The sequence below is a fragment of the Amaranthus tricolor genome, chromosome 9 (assembly GCF_026212465.1).
Source record: "Amaranthus tricolor cultivar Red isolate AtriRed21 chromosome 9, ASM2621246v1, whole genome shotgun sequence".
Classification (NCBI taxonomy): Eukaryota; Viridiplantae; Streptophyta; class Magnoliopsida; order Caryophyllales; family Amaranthaceae; genus Amaranthus; species Amaranthus tricolor.
The window spans coordinates 19202137-19218325 of NC_080055.1; the positions used below are offsets into that span (position 1 = coordinate 19202137).

Sequence of the window (16189 nt, forward strand, 5' to 3'; positions counted from 1 at the left end):
TCAAACTGTTGCAAGTGCATAAATTGTACCTTGCACGGGTTTTCCCTTTTTTGTTTAATGAAGACATTAGTTTTTGCATTATTTGAACTCTTTTTTAGGTGCTTAGATTTTTTGAGGGAGCCATGTTAAAGTGGTGTGTAAATAATAAGTATGTTTAGTTGGTATTTATTGAAGTTGTTCTGAATTGTGTCTTGGAATGTAATGATCACATTCTTATAATGGCGCCAACATTTGATTTTTGGCCGAAATTTTGACATAAATGGTTTCAATGGCATTTTCATTAAGTTGGATTCTGATTTTCATTAATGGCGTCAGTTTGTTTGGTTTCTGATTTGTTTTGGGCTTGTACTTGAATTTGGCGCCTGTTTTTTGTTTTCTGATTTTTGTGGCTGCTGTATCTTTGTTCATTGGCGCCAGTTTGTTATTTCTGTTTTTCTGGACATTTAATTTTGGTTTTTTGAAACAAAATGGATGTCATTGTGATGAATTTTTTTCAAAAAGAAAATTTGATTGTTTTCAATTCCGTGGCAATTTATGAAAATATTAATGCATTAATTTTTTGTTAATGTGAAAAATCTGAAGTCAATGATCGGAAAAACATCCGCATCCACATGATCAATAAATTATTAGTCGGACTAGTTATGTAATTTCGATGAATTAATGTACTTGTAGAGCGTATGTATTTTTGGTTAAGAACCCAAACTATGTAATTTTGGTGGTGACATGAAAAAAATTTAAGACTTTTGGAGGTGAAAAGTATTCACCATTTGTAAAAGGATACAAGTATTTTAAAATTGGAGGGAATCATTAACCTCCTAATAATTTCAATAAAAACCCATAATATCACTTTCTCTCCTACCCTTAAGATCTCATTTTAACCTACCTTAAAATCTATAAAAAGTCAAATAGGACTATTAAGTAGACTAGGAGAGAGTATTGTTAATTAAATATCAAAAAATTATATATGATTTTAGTATATCTACGAATATATGGAGCTCTATATTGTAAAGATATGACCATTTATACTCCTTGTTTGCATTATTTTCCCTGTTCTTTAGACTATGCTATCACGTAGGCGAATGAATAGGTTCACATAGGCGAATAAATAGGTCATGCTAGTGTCACGTGATTTGTTACTAAGGTCCAAACTTAATTGAACAAACGAATCGAATAGTAAACTATTAGTACATCAAAGATTTTGATTTGTAGTTGAATTGACTAAATCAAATATCGATCGTTTTCGATCTTAGAAAAGTAATTACAACTTATCGCCATTAGAGTATATAATATATCATGGAGCCTCAACTAAAAGTTTAAGTCGATGGTTGAGGCCCAATTGACTCTGATACCATATCAAATAATCAACTCAACCAAAAACTTAAGTTGACAGTTGAAACTCCATGATATGTTATACACTCTAAGAGTCCTAACAGATCATGTAGTTTTCCATAGCCCATAGTGAAGTAACTACTTGACTAGGACTTACATGACTAACTAATATACTAACAATAATTACAAGGGAGTAGCCAAGTGAAACCAATCAAAAATCAACTCAACTAACAAAATGAAATACTTAATTGTATATAGTAGAGTGGTAAAAGGCTTCAAATTTCAGAGATTTCTACTCCTTCATCAACAGTTTTCTTATCCTCAAACAATTTTCCTATATCTTCCAAGCTTTTCCCTTTAGTCTCAGGCATGAAGAAGAAGAAAAATACTGTGGCAATCACCATAATCCCAGACAATGCAAAGAATATCCCTCCAAATGTTATCTTCTTTGTAATTGTTAAAAATGTCATGGACACAACACCACTCACCAATCTATTAACAGACACTGCTAAACTCGTGCCTTGTGCTCGGAGCCTCAATGGAAATATCTCTGATGAGTACACCCAAGTGATGGGCCCAAGCCCGATTGAGAAGAATGACACATCAGCGCAAACTGCAATCACACACATGACTATAGCCCAACTGGGTTTATGGGCTGAGTGCTGAAGAAACATGGATCCAAGCCCTAATATAGATAAGGCTATAGCCATACCAGATGAGCCTAATAAGAGAAGTGGCCTTCTACCATATTTGTCCAGGAAAAGAGCTGAAATCATAACAAAGGTTGCTTTTGCTGTTCCCATTATTACATTGATGGCAAATAGCTGTTTTTTTTTCTTGATTCCAGCACCATGAAATACTTCTGGAAGATAGTAGATCACTGCATCATTACCTGATGCTTGCATGAAGAAGTTGATTCCGATGGCAGCGACTAAGATTCGGCGAATTGCTGGTGTTGGTTTCCAGAATAGCTCCTTCCATACACTTTTCCCAGCAAAGTCACTTGATTCTGTCAATTGGTTGCACCATTTTTGTATATTATAAGTCTTGACTAATTTGATCATTAATTGTCTAAAACATCTCATTATGATGTACTTGTTAGAGTATATAACATATCCTAGAGCCTTAATCATTAACTTAAGTTTTTGGTTGAGTTGGTTCATTGACATGATATCAGAAACCAGAGTAACAAGAGGTCACGGGTTCGAATCTCAGAAACCACCCATCATTAAAAGTGGAATATTCAGCACCAAGTATGAAGAAGTTTTGTGCTGCATACACGGTTCTAGTCCAAATGGCTCTTATATTAAGGGGTTCTCAACCATTAGCTTAACTTTTGGTTAAGTTGATTCTTTGACATTTTAAAACCTCTTCGCTAGCTAGGATTCAAAAGTATACTTCCTCTATCTCTAAAAATCTTGTAGCAAAATCCTTGAAATGGAGAAAATTATATCTAACATTCTAACTTGATAAAGCCCTTCGTCTATTCTAGTAGGATACAGTAATTATGCTTAGCTAATTATGTCGAACTTTCCTAGATTAATGTTATAAGAATTTGATAAGAGTTTATAGCATATGACGGGGTTCCAAACAGAAGCATAAACTTATGCTAAGAGACCCAAGATGTATCTTTGATACACTTTCAACTCAATCAAAAGCGTAAGTTTATGTTTGAAGTTTGAAGACATGTTATAGACTCTATTAGAATCTATATTACCTTCATGAAATTCTTTCAAAACGACCAAGTATTCACATCAACACAAAGTAACAGCAAAAATGAAAATAAAACAAAATTTGTGCAGAATATAAAAAGAATTATACCATGAAGTTCCCAAGCTCTAGTGATCTCCCCAAGCCTAGCTTCAGCTTCTTCCTCTGTTTCAGAAGTTTTAACCAAAACCCTTTTAGCCTCACTCAACCTCTTTTTCATAACAAGCCAGCGCGGCGATTCAGGCATCACAAAAACACCCATCCCAATACCCACAGCAGGAACTGCTGCCAACAGCAGCATTACCCTCCAGTTCCAATTCTTAGGGATCCCCGCAAATGCATAGTTAACAATGTACCCTAGCAGTATCCCTATTGTGATGAAAACCTCAGGTAACGAGCTCATGAATCCTCGTGTCATAGCTGGTGATATCTCGGCTGTGTAAAGTGGTGCAATCATGAGTGAGTAGCCTACTCCAATACCAGCAATTACGCGACCTGCCATCAGGTAAGGGTAAGATGGGGCGAGCCCCATAAGGATCGCCCCTATGAAGAATGTGGTGGCGGCTAGGACGATGGTGTAGCGCCGTCCAATGAGGTCGGATGTTTTACCGGAGAGAAGGGATCCTAATAATGAGCATACATTGAGAGAGCCTACTAGGATTTCTTCTTGGATTGAGCTTATTTTTAGGTCTTCTCTTATGTAAAGGACTGCTCCACTTATTACTCCAATATCTATAATTAAGCACAAATTTCACATTCAGTATTTTGATCATAAATTCAACTTTTATGTTTCAATAACATGTAACAAAAAAGTCTTGAAGTACTAAGGCAATTGTGAGTAATCAACTCTAAAGAAAGAAATACTTGTTTCTCAATGTTTTTTTAGATTGTATTTAGTTATTCAAGATTTTCTTACACTCGGTTAGAATTTAGAAATGGGCGCGTGCAACCCAAACAAAGAGAAAAAAAAGATAAGCCCGCATACAAAATCAAAGGTGGTTCACTACTGAAACAATTTGGTAGTAGTACTGTGGTATATCCTCTTTTCTTTCTCTGATGTGAGACAACTCACATGTGAGTAATAATGGACAATTTATAAACACTCTCTTAGACAATTTTTAATTCTATTTGATGTTCTCTTGAATTAGTACTCCTCCCCAAAGGGTCTTGGCTCCACCACTGCTCAGTTGCTCACCCAACAAGAGGGTTAGATGCTCCGACACCACACAATATGTAAGACATGTACCCTTGCGAAACGTTGTTATTGTCAAATGTTATTCATATGTCTACTCGTATCCAACACAGTTTAACATAACACGCTAACTAATTCGCTTTTTAAATTCGCAATTCACTCAAATTTGTCCAAAAATAGCCTAAAACCAACCATAATTCGTGTTTTGTGATCTGCTATTCGTGAGTAGATTAGCGAATCACGTGACACCAGTCCAACAGGTTACATACAAGTCTAAACAAATAAATAGTAGCAAATGACCTTAAGGATGGACTAAAATGGACTTTAAATAAGTGTATTATGTAGGGGATGGGGGTGGGGGCAGGGAGCAGTTGCTCAAGAGTCAAGTTGTGATGCCAGTCATATACAAGGACTAGATATTGAATGGAGATATGGTTTTCAAAGAGGTGACAGGTTGGAAGATCATGGTCATGTTGGAAGAAAATTAGACATTTTTCAACTAAGATTTAATTACTTGCTTCAGGTTTGGGTGGATATTAGTACTGTGCACCTTATGAAACCAACTATACACCATCGTTGGTTTGATGTAAATGATTTTAATGCAAATTTACTCGACATGGAGAATAAACTAGGGCGGGCACGTCTAGGCCATAACCTAGGTCATTTGATTAAAATCTATTGTTATTGAATTGTATAACATATAACACATAAAATTAGCAATCACGTTAGTTCCGTATAATTTATCGTTTATTATGATAAGGACATCTATTAAACCTATACATATAGTCCCTCCGTCCCACTCATTTTGTATTAATTGTCTTTTTAGTCCATCCTACTCATTTTGCATCATTTTTATTTTGGACAATGACACATCAATCTCTTTTAATCTCATCCATAATTAAACTATATTTTAATTTAATCCAAACAATTCATTATATATCTTCATTAATTTCCAATAGTCAATATTTTTTTCTTAAATAACACTATTTTCTTCTTTGATGTAAAATCAAAGGGACCAAATAATACATTAATTGTCGAATTCCATTAAAATTAGGCACTTTGACCGACTACTTACATTGCACATGTTTCCAAGACTCCTATCACTTTTGATGGTAATGGAAAATTGATTTTGGTAGGAATTAGGAAATGTCATGTTAATGGTTATCTTTGTTTTAATTCAATAATTTTATTTCTTCATAAATTTAATTTCACCACATTATCATACAAAGATATGGTATTAGATAGTACTTCTTCCATTTTTTATTTTGAATTGTTCTATTTGTTATTCTTATAAAAATAAATCTTTTTCTATCATGTGTTTGTAAGTTGTAGGCTTTTGGGTAGCTGTAGATTTTCACTCTCTTTGAATATCTATCTTGAGTCAAAAGACTCTTTGACCTCACTCATCCTTATGAGTATGAGTTGTCGTTTTCCTTTCTTCTCTAGACCCTGTCATAGTTTTTCTATGAACGAGATACACTGGGTATGATGCTGATGATGAATCTTATTCTATCATAAATTTTGGACAAAATTAACCTTGTGCATACTCATTTTTATTATTTTAGTTATGCTTATAGTCTCTACATATCTTGCAATAACTTTATTTTAACATTTTTATATTACTTGTGATTCGCACATGATTACGTTAACTTTATAAAAATAATTTTTTAATAGTTGAGGTGCCTATATTTTATCAACTAATTCAAATTTTTAATGTTTGTTCTCCACTTTATTTAATAATATAATAATTCAGCATTTAAAAGCTTTTATTTTTCTAAGAATATTTCTTATAGACAACTTTTTTTTAAAACCAGAGGGAGTAATAAAAAATTGTTAACAATTTTTTTTATCGAAATTTCATAATCATAAGAATAACATGATACATTTTTTATAATTGATCATACAAGTTTTTTCTCACTACTTATTTAGCACTATCAACCATCAAACCAATTAGAGGTAATGTTTTCTTTGGATAGGGAAAGGCAACCAGAAGAATCCCATTGTTTTATAATGTTTGAATTTGTTAAGAATAAATCAATATTTGTACGATCCGTTGAAAATACTCTCTCTTACTCCCTCCAATTTAGCACTAACGTGTCATTTGATTTTTGGACACTATTCATCTCTTACTCTTAATTTGTATTTTATTATTAATCTATAAGTTAAAATATAGTCATGTAAGATCTTGTTTGATTCGTCTCAATGCAAAGATTATTCATATCAACTTTCCATAATTTTTAATAATGCACAATTAGAGATATTAAAGATTGAATAAATGCATTGGATAGAGTGCATAAAGTAAATGAGACATTAATGGTGAATTGGAGCGAGTATTATTTATTTTTAAATGAATCCATCTATTTGGTATATTTGTTAAAAATAAATCGACTTATGTTTATAATGTTCTTCAATGTTTCTTTATAAGACAAAAGTTTAAAATATGCAATAATTAAGTTTATTTTAGCAATTATATTAAATAGGTAAATTTATTTAAAAATTAACAATAATTAAATTTATATTTAATCAACTAAACAAAAATTAATTTATTTTTTACAATTCCCCGTTTCCTAATGAATAGTAATAGTTGGGATCTTCCCATATATTCAACAAGTAATCTCTTGAGAGATCGTCTTTTGTAAAGTCGGCTCTCAAAAGCCAAGCCCAAATTTAATTAATGTTAATAAAACTGACTTGTGCGTATGAAATGAAATGTGAATAGTCACATAATATATTTGGGGTTATAACATACTTCATATATTTGGTGTTATAACAATATTGTACCTTCAAACACAGACTATTATATACTCAATTAAATATATTATGCCATAACCCCAAATATATTATGTTATAACCTCAAATATATATATATATATATATATATATATATATATATATATATATATATATATATATATATATATATATATATATATATATATATATATATATATATATATATATATATTTATTGTTATAACTTCACATATATTATATTATAACTCCAAATAAATTATGTTTTAGCCCTTAAATATGTGTTGGTATAACTTCAAATATATTATGTTATAAGCCCAAATAAATGTTGTTATAACCCTAAATATATTATGTGGCTTTTCACATTTCAGTTCATACACACGCGTCAGTTTTTTTTAACTAAAATAAATTAGATTTGGACTGGACTTTTGAGAGCTGTCTTTACAAAAGAAGGTCTCAAATGAAAATTTGTTTATATTTAATGATGTATTAAATTTGTTTATATCAAAGGAATGACATAAGTATTAAATTGAGATAATTCTCTTTATAGGTAGTTGCCAAATTTTGTTTATTACTATATGTGAAGGTGTTCATTCGGGTGGTCGGGTCGATTTCGGACGAGTGTCATTTAGTTCAGTTATATTTCGGATCGGTTATTTTTCAGATGTATGTTACGGCGGGTCACACTCGGGTCAGGTCGGTTAGTCACAGTTCGGTTGAAGATCAGTTATTTGAGCTATCGGGTTAGCGTTGGTTTGGTGTTAGTTGAAGTTCGTGTCGAGTAGTCAATCGGTCTCAGACTGTCATCGGTTAATAATTGGTTCAGTTTTACCGGTTACAGATCATGTTGGGGTATTATTTTCCAGTAGCATTCGGCTACGAATTAATAATTACTATAGATCGAGTCAATATCAGATTAAGTTGTTAAATATTTGTTAATTGATGAAAAGATTCCCCTTAGTTAAGGCAAACTAGTTAAAATGCAAATCAGTTGGTGATTATTACTTTGTTACTTTTACTTGTTTGACTTTAAATTAAAATTAAAGTTTTATCATTTTTCATCTAATTTGATTAAAAGTAGTTAAATAAACATTGACCATTGATTATTAACTCTAAATATATGAAACCATGTATGTATAAAATTTAATTTATTAAAATTTCTATTACTTTATTAGATTAACTAATAAGATGATTGAATATGACTCGATCATACCTTTATGTTAAAAATTGGTTCAAGTTTACAGCATTTCGATTAAAAATTCATTCGGATCAAGTTCGGTTTTGAGCATGATTTGGATCGGGTATGACTCGGGTCAGTCACTATTAGGTTCAGGTAATCTCGGTTAACGGTTATATATCAGTTATAAAAATCGGTCGTAGTTTGGGTACGATTTTACAATTTTTAGTCGTAAATCGGTTCGAGCGCAACTTCAGTTTGTATAATATCGGTTCGATAAACCTAAAAAAGAGGATTGTTTAACGCTCTAACTATACGTAACTTAATGAGTTATTATGACAAAAACGTTACTGGAAATTCACTATCTATGTCAGTCATATACTTGTACAATACAAACAAACAAACAAACTTCCGTAAAATGAGACCTCAACTAATTGTTGCACTTCATGAAAACTACCTCATTCTTCAACTTGACCAACAAAATATTATCCGCTCAAGAACTACAATAACAAACCACAAGATCTTGAGTTAGCCTTATAATAAATAGTTTAATTCTTACCGCTTATAATTAGGAGTGTTTAAAAATGTCAATCTGAATATTAGCGAAATTCGGATACCTGGTTTTTGTAAAATATTTTGTTTATGTTATTGAATTGTTTAACATATATGATTCTTAGCTATAACTAAGTAGCATAATTAATTCTCCTCAAAAAACAAAGTTGCATAATTAATTTATTATTTATTAATCTAATTAGACTTAAGAAAATCCAACCATAACCAAAAAATAAGAATTTAAAACCGGATATTCGATATACGCTTCGGATTAAGCTGGATATCTGATTTTTTCGGACTGAAACCTAATCATGATTTTCACTATCTGATATCCGTTTTTAAAAAACTCCTACCTATAATAATAACTAATTTGCTCTTTTCCTTATCGCTAATGATTTTCTAACATAAATCCGAAAAAAAAAATTGTTTAAATTCTATCCCGACCCTTGGAATTCTATATCTACGGCCGTATGAGGTAAATAATGGTATAATGAATTAATTAATCAGAAAAATAAGATATATAAAGTTAAGGCTCTCATTCATAGAGAACGACTACTCCTGAAATCAAGTAGCTATGAGCATATACAACATTAATACAAGTAAATACATCTATTCCTATTTAATTAGCCCAACCACAATATTTGACTATATTAAAGATTGCTTAATAGGAGTATAAAAGATATAATATAATGTTGAATAATAAATTACTTAATAATGGGCACACACAAATATCTCCTAAATCAATTAATATTTAGAACACATATACTCCTTCGCTAGCCCATTAATTTGAAACACTTTTTATTATAGTTTGTGTCACTGATTTTCTGCTTTACTTTTGTATTGATAATGATCTTTTTCTTATTTTTTAATCTCATTTTTAAATTTATATTATCTCTTTATTTTACCACTTATTTATATCATTTACTTATTTTTTTAATTCAATTTTCTTTTAATTATATTTTATATTTTTTTAAACATGTGCAAAATGAAAGGGAGAAGGGTCTTGCTAAAATTACTACTATGTTTGAACAAATACAACACTTTTATTAGGAAATATGTTACTATTTCTAATAATATGCTATTTAATGATATTAAGGTAATAAAAATCGAATTTTAGGATATTAGGAAAGAATGTAGTCATGACCGGGGGCGAAGCTATATAGGTGGAGAGGCCCAACTTCTCTTGTACAAATGCAATTCTTTGTAATTTTAGTTTTGGCTCCTCACTTAATAAAAGAGTAATATAAAATTTAAAGATGCTAAAATATAGCATAAATTATTGTAGCTCAATGGTTGGAGTTACACATTTGTAAACCAAAATTAAGAATTCAAATACTAATGTAAACAATTATTTTTTAATAAACTAATAAATTTATATTATAATGTCTATTCTTTATTTTTTTTATCTTTATCTTTTTTAGTGTGTGTTTATATTTCTGCTAACTTAATTTTAGTAGTACTTTTTAGACTTAATGGGCGAATAATAAAGTTAAAAATACTTGGTTTTTTCAAAATAGATAATTGAAGGAAAGTTTCAAGTTCATTCGTTAAATATTACTCCCTCCTATTCAGCTCAATTGTCCCATTTGTTTTTTCACACTTGTCGAGGCAACATTTTAACTCTTAATATCTCAAATTATGCTTAATTAAAAATTATAAAAAGTTGATATTAATAATCCTTGTATTGAGACGAATCAAACAAGATCCCATATGACTATGTTTTAACTTATAGATTAAGAGTAAAATACAAATTAAGAGTGATAAGTGAATAGTGCCAAAAAAAAATGGGACAATTCAGCTGAATAGGAGGTAGTATTTTTTATGACTCAAGTTCATTTCGGTGAATATAATTTTAAAATTTTTATAATTTAACAAGTTTTTATATAGTATATAATTTACTAGTATATCGACTATCTGACTTCCTAATTCAAAATCATGGCTTCGACCCGAGTTATGATATTGAGATGGAAGAACATTCAATGTAAGTAAAGAATCTCTCTACTATGACAAACATAAAAATGAGACACATAAGTATGTTGAAAAGAACATACCATAACCAAGTAAAATTGAGTTTGTAGAAGCTAATAGAGCACAAGCAAGAGCATATTTGTTCATCTTAACCCTTGATTTTGCTGCTAATTGATTTCCTCTTTTTTGTTCTTCTCCATTTTCAATGATTTCCTCCATCTTCTTTTACTATAAAATCTCTCTCTCTCTCTCTCTCTTTTAAGTTAGGTTGGATAAGCAAAGTGCATGTTAAATGAACATGCCTTATTTTTAAGGACAGAATAAGAAGAACAAAGTTGGAATGATACTTGTAACTTGTAAGTAATATTACTAATAATTAAAGAAAGAGAAAAATTAAATTAAAAAAATTAAGGAAAAGGGAGAAATTGTGTGTGAGGAGGATAATAGTGTTATTTTCTGGTAATAATTATAGGAACAGCAATTAGCATCTCAACAGCATGAAGCACAATTTTATTTTCTTATTTGTATTTTTTTTTTTAAGTTATTGGGGTGGGATGATACAAAGTGATGGACTGGCAATTGCATATATATATATATATATACATAACAAACAAATAATTGCCTTTTTTTCTACATGATCCCACCTCTTGTATATTCCAATCAATTCAAGAACTCGTATTTTTTGGTTCTCTTTTCTAATAATTTCGGAATTATGCAATTAATTTCATTTGTTTTGGAGCAGGAAATCAAGTAGCTGATAATATAGCAAATTGTATGTATTTTTTTTTAATTTTATTGTTTTTTTATTATGATTATGAGCGATTTGATTCACTAAGTATTAGGATAAGATTAAAAGAATTAAATAAGTATCTTAGTGTAGGTTAGAAGAGGGCCAAAGTACTTCTTTGGGATTGGATGAGGGAGAATCATATGGTACACACTCTCTTGGTACTATTGGTTGATGCAAACCTTGGGCACTGAACTAAAGACATGGGTTCAATGATTATTAATTAAGTAGAGAACCAAAGGGACTCTTGACTTAGGTTGAGAAACAACTTGGACCACTGCTGTAGCCGCTCAAATGATCAGCCTTAGGCGCTCGGACGAGTAGACAACAACAATAGCAACCTTTTATGGTGCTATTTCGTGATTTTTGTGTCGTGGCCTCCTTATGCCCTATCTTCCCTTTTATATACACCTTAATATCCTAAGTTATAGGTGTGCCGAAATCTCATTTGCTTAGAACTTCTTATTAATTAGATTAACTCCCTTAATAGAGCTTCTTATTGATTAGATTAACTACCTCATTAACTCTTTTCTTTCTACACTAAACCTCCATCGTTATTCTTTCAAGTTTTTTAATTGTCCTTTAAGTCAAAAACAATAAATATATCCTAAATTTGATAAACCTGAACCACCTTAACTAAATCTTATGTCTTTATTTATTTGTTCATTATAATAATTCATCATATACATGTATATTTAGTTACTACACATACAAACACTATAAATAGCCATCTAAACTCAAATTAAACTTTGTGATATTTGGTGAATGAGAGTGCTTCTCCCTTTGGTTTTAACTTTTTAATAGCTTTAGTGGAGTCTAGTCATGTGCATAGTACTATATATGAAGGATGTTTAGGGCTCAATTTTATGGTTTTATAAATTGTTTCTAAATAAGGTTTGTTCAGCCATCAACTATTGTCAGTTGGTTGTTTACCATTTAATTTGGCATATTTGACTATATATTGGCAGTTGAAGCTAGCTATTTAAGTCAGTAGAAAAACATTGACTATAAAAATTCTCTCTACTGGCTATTCAGAAAAGTCAAAATATAATCGGTAAAGACCTATATCGACTAATTTTCAACCATTTTAAACAGTTAAAATAAAGGTAGTCGATATTTCATTTTAGTAGGAAATCAGTCAAAATTTCTGTCTGAGATCTAACAATATGAAAATTAGTCGGAATTTCTGAATTTTAGACTAACAAGTTGGACAGAAATTAGTATAAAATTTAGACTATTTTCCCACTATTTATTAGTCGATAAATAGAACTAGTCTTATTACTGTATTATTAGTATATTATTAGTCATATTAGAATATTGTTAGTCTATTAATAATCGTAATATTACTAAACCATGAGTTGTATTAGTATAATATTGGTCGTATTAGTATCATATTAGACATATTAATTAGTAGTATATTATCTTTCGTATTAGTGTTTTATTAGTATGCTATTAGTCGTAATATAGTTTAGTATTAGTATATTATTAATTATAATATTACAATATATTATTTGTCGTACCAGTCATATTACTTTAGTTATATTCATATTAGTATATTCATTGCTAGAACAGCTACCGGTTTTAGCTGTTGGAGTTTGACGAAAAAGTTAAATAAAAAGTGATCCATCAAGTCATTTACCAAATAAGTATATTGGTTGTTTGACCAAGTTACAAATTATAAGCTAAAAGCCACCCTAAAAAATAAATACAATAATCTATTTACAAAACAAGCCCATTATGAAATTTAAACACAAATTATCATAAAGGCGATCTCAATGGAATTTATGTGACATGTTCTTGGCCCGTTAAAAAAATTTATGAACAAAAAATTAAAGTAGTGGAGATGCAAATATTGAGGTGGATGTATGACAATAGTTGAGGTGGATGTATGACAATAAAAGGATGAATAAAATCAAAAACTAGGAGTTTAGAGAGAGAGACGCTTGGCATTGCACTATTATCTAATAAGATGCGTGAAAACGGGCTAAGATGGTTTGGACATGTGATAAGAAAGACAATCCCTCTCCCGTCAGAAGGATAGAAAGTATAATAGTGGAGGGTTAGAGAAGTTGAGAAACACCCAAGAAAACGTGGGTGGAGCAAAGAATTACTTGAGTGTGTTGCATCTCTTCGAGGACCTGACTAGGGTAAGGAATAGGAAAAGATGACAGATTCATATTCCAAAATATTAATAGTTTCATTAGTTGTCATTCTTGCCGTAATTTCTAGTTGCTGCTTATTACCTGTTCATTTTGTCTTTTCATCGTATTTATTAATATTGTTTCAGAATTGGTTTTCTACATATGGTGTTTTTCTGCAGGTAGCTTTACTCTTTAAGGCAATCATGTTACTCCAACTCCTCTTTATGTAGAGCTCTTTCCTTTTTAGAGGTAAAATTGACTGCATTACTCCAATCCTCTCTTTGAAGGGAGGACGGGATGATGTGTCTGTCATTTTCCCTCACCTAGACCCAGTTTACAGACGGGATATAAAGTTGATAATGATGATAATTTATCTTAATTTTAGTTATATCAAGATAATTTTATTTTCTTCAGTTTATTCTTTGTCGTTTGATAATAATAGGAGTATATTTGTATGTATATTTGTCAAGCTAATAAGTTTTGTAAATTAATTGTACTTTATCTCTTAGTTATTTATATATATTGAGTAAATGAATTTTGTCAGTTATAATTAAAAATAATAGGATTCACGTTCATTTCTTTACATATAAATATTTTGAACATTCGCTTAATGTAGAGGTATTAAAAACAAATTTGATGATCCGATATTTACTCAACCTTATAACTGAATCCGATTTGACCTGACTTTAAAATGAATTTAACATAATGTAAAAATCAATATCGACACAAAACCTTATCTTAAGCCGACTCAAAACACCTAATCTGAAATCAATCAAAAAGCCAAATAAACATCTCTAACTTAATGCCCAAAATATTGAAGTGGAGCGTCTTACGGTAAAATATCAAATAAAGGATTCACAAATAAAAAAATACATTTGCTATTTTAAGAATAAGATCATGTGATTTGTCGAAGTTTGTGATGATCATACCAAATAAAGGTTTGAAACACTTAGAAAAATTTATTTGTATTTAAAGGACTTTTTTTCGTTACTGGTCGTACATTTAATATCTACTTTTCAAAACATAGAATTTGATATTAGCTCCAAGTTTTGTACTCTACTTCAATTCTTTTGGAAGATATGTCAGTATGTGCTTGTAGACATATTTAGTGGTACTTAACTAGTTGTTAATTTTTAATATACACATCACTAAAAGACAGTTTTTTACAAAAGTAATTTTTTACTATTATTTATATTTTATAAAAAAAAAATATTTTTTTTAAGTTTGACTCACTTAATTGCTTCAATAAGCTTTGAAATAGATTTTTAAAATGTATTGAATTAAAAGTCAAATTAATTCTAGACACAAATTGGTGTTATTTTTTGTGGCTTTTTGTGAGGAAGGGTGTCAAATAGAGTAGGGTTGTGTTGAGTGCACCAAGGTTTAGGGGTCCGGATAACTGCGATGGAGACACAAAGGTAAGTGATTTAGATGGACTTTATCTTGTTTGCTCATGGGACTAGTGCTTCAACTTTAGTGTTTGTATTTTGCACCTTTTTACTAGGATTCCAAATCTTTAGTGCTCTTGATATGATTACTTATTTTGGAGAGGTATTAACAAAGTAAAGGTTTATCAATTGTACATTTGTACTCTTATTGTGGCTATAAATGAGAAGGGACGTTGTAAATTTTAGTTCACATAAAATGTGATAAATTTTGATGAAATATATCGGTATTTGATTACTTGTTTCGGAGTTCTAAACTTAGTGATATTAATAAAAAAATAGGTAATGTGGAAATATGTATAAATTATAGAGAAATCAAACTTTTCTGCCTTACAATAAAATTGTAAAAACGAGTAACAGAGAAAAAAATTAGACAAGTGATAGTGATGATCAGAGAAAACCAACTGGGTTTCATGCTAGGGTGATCTGCTACTCAGACTACTCATGTTTTAAGAGGTTGATGGAGAAGTATAGAGAGAGGAAAAATGATTTGCGTTTGGTCTTTAATGATCTAGAGAAAGCTTGTGATAGCGTACTACATAAGATCATTTGGGATAGCCTTGAGGCAATACAGGACATGTATAATGGAGTCACGACAAGCATCTATGTACAAATTGGGCTAAAAGATTATTTTCTAGGTTTATATCACGGATCTACACTAAATCATTTCATTTTCGCCATAATTATAGATGAACTTTGAAAATTGATAAGGGAATTTTGTGATTTGGCTTAAAAGTTATTGTCTTTGATACTTTAGTAATTGTAATTCGCAAAAAATAAACATTAAGACTGTAATTTATAAAAGTGCTAAATTTTAAGGTTGTAACATATTTGAAACATATTCAAAATAAATTTATAAATTTTGAACGATGTATGTACAAAAACAGTATAATTGCAACCCCCGCATAGTAGCAATGTGTAAAAAGCCTTTATAACAAATGTTTTGTAAATTCTTTAATGTGAAGTTGAGCAGGGTAGCAAATTCCTTAATGCGGACTATTTGGATTGGAATGGGTATACTGATACCCTTAAGTTAGAACGATTAAATCAGATAGGGAAAAAAACTTCGCAAGAGGGATCTATCCGCAGAGGCACTTGGGACTAGGCATGGCCACGGGGCGGGTTACCCGGAACTGA

At 30.5% G+C, this 16189-nt stretch overlaps 2 protein-coding genes across 2 annotated transcripts; one reads left to right on the forward strand and one right to left on the reverse strand.

Annotated features, from left to right (window-relative positions):
• Positions 1-1001: 1001 nt before the first annotated feature.
• On the reverse strand, positions 1002-11411 carry LOC130824592 (polyol transporter 5-like). The gene is made up of 3 exons (XM_057689657.1): positions 10763-11411; positions 3151-3771; positions 1002-2338 (listed from the first exon to the last, which is right to left on the reverse strand). The coding sequence occupies exons 1-3, from the start codon at positions 10896-10898 to the stop codon at positions 1605-1607; spliced, it is 1491 nt and encodes a 496-aa protein (XP_057545640.1). The 5' UTR covers positions 10899-11411; the 3' UTR covers positions 1002-1604.
• A 3600-nt stretch (positions 11412-15011) lies between these two features.
• Positions 15012-15752, forward strand: LOC130823344 (uncharacterized). Its single transcript, XM_057687963.1, has 3 exons — positions 15012-15025; positions 15071-15158; positions 15507-15752. Exons 1-3 carry the CDS (start codon positions 15012-15014, stop codon positions 15750-15752), a joined length of 348 nt encoding a protein of 115 aa, XP_057543946.1.
• Positions 15753-16189: the final 437 nt, after the last annotated feature.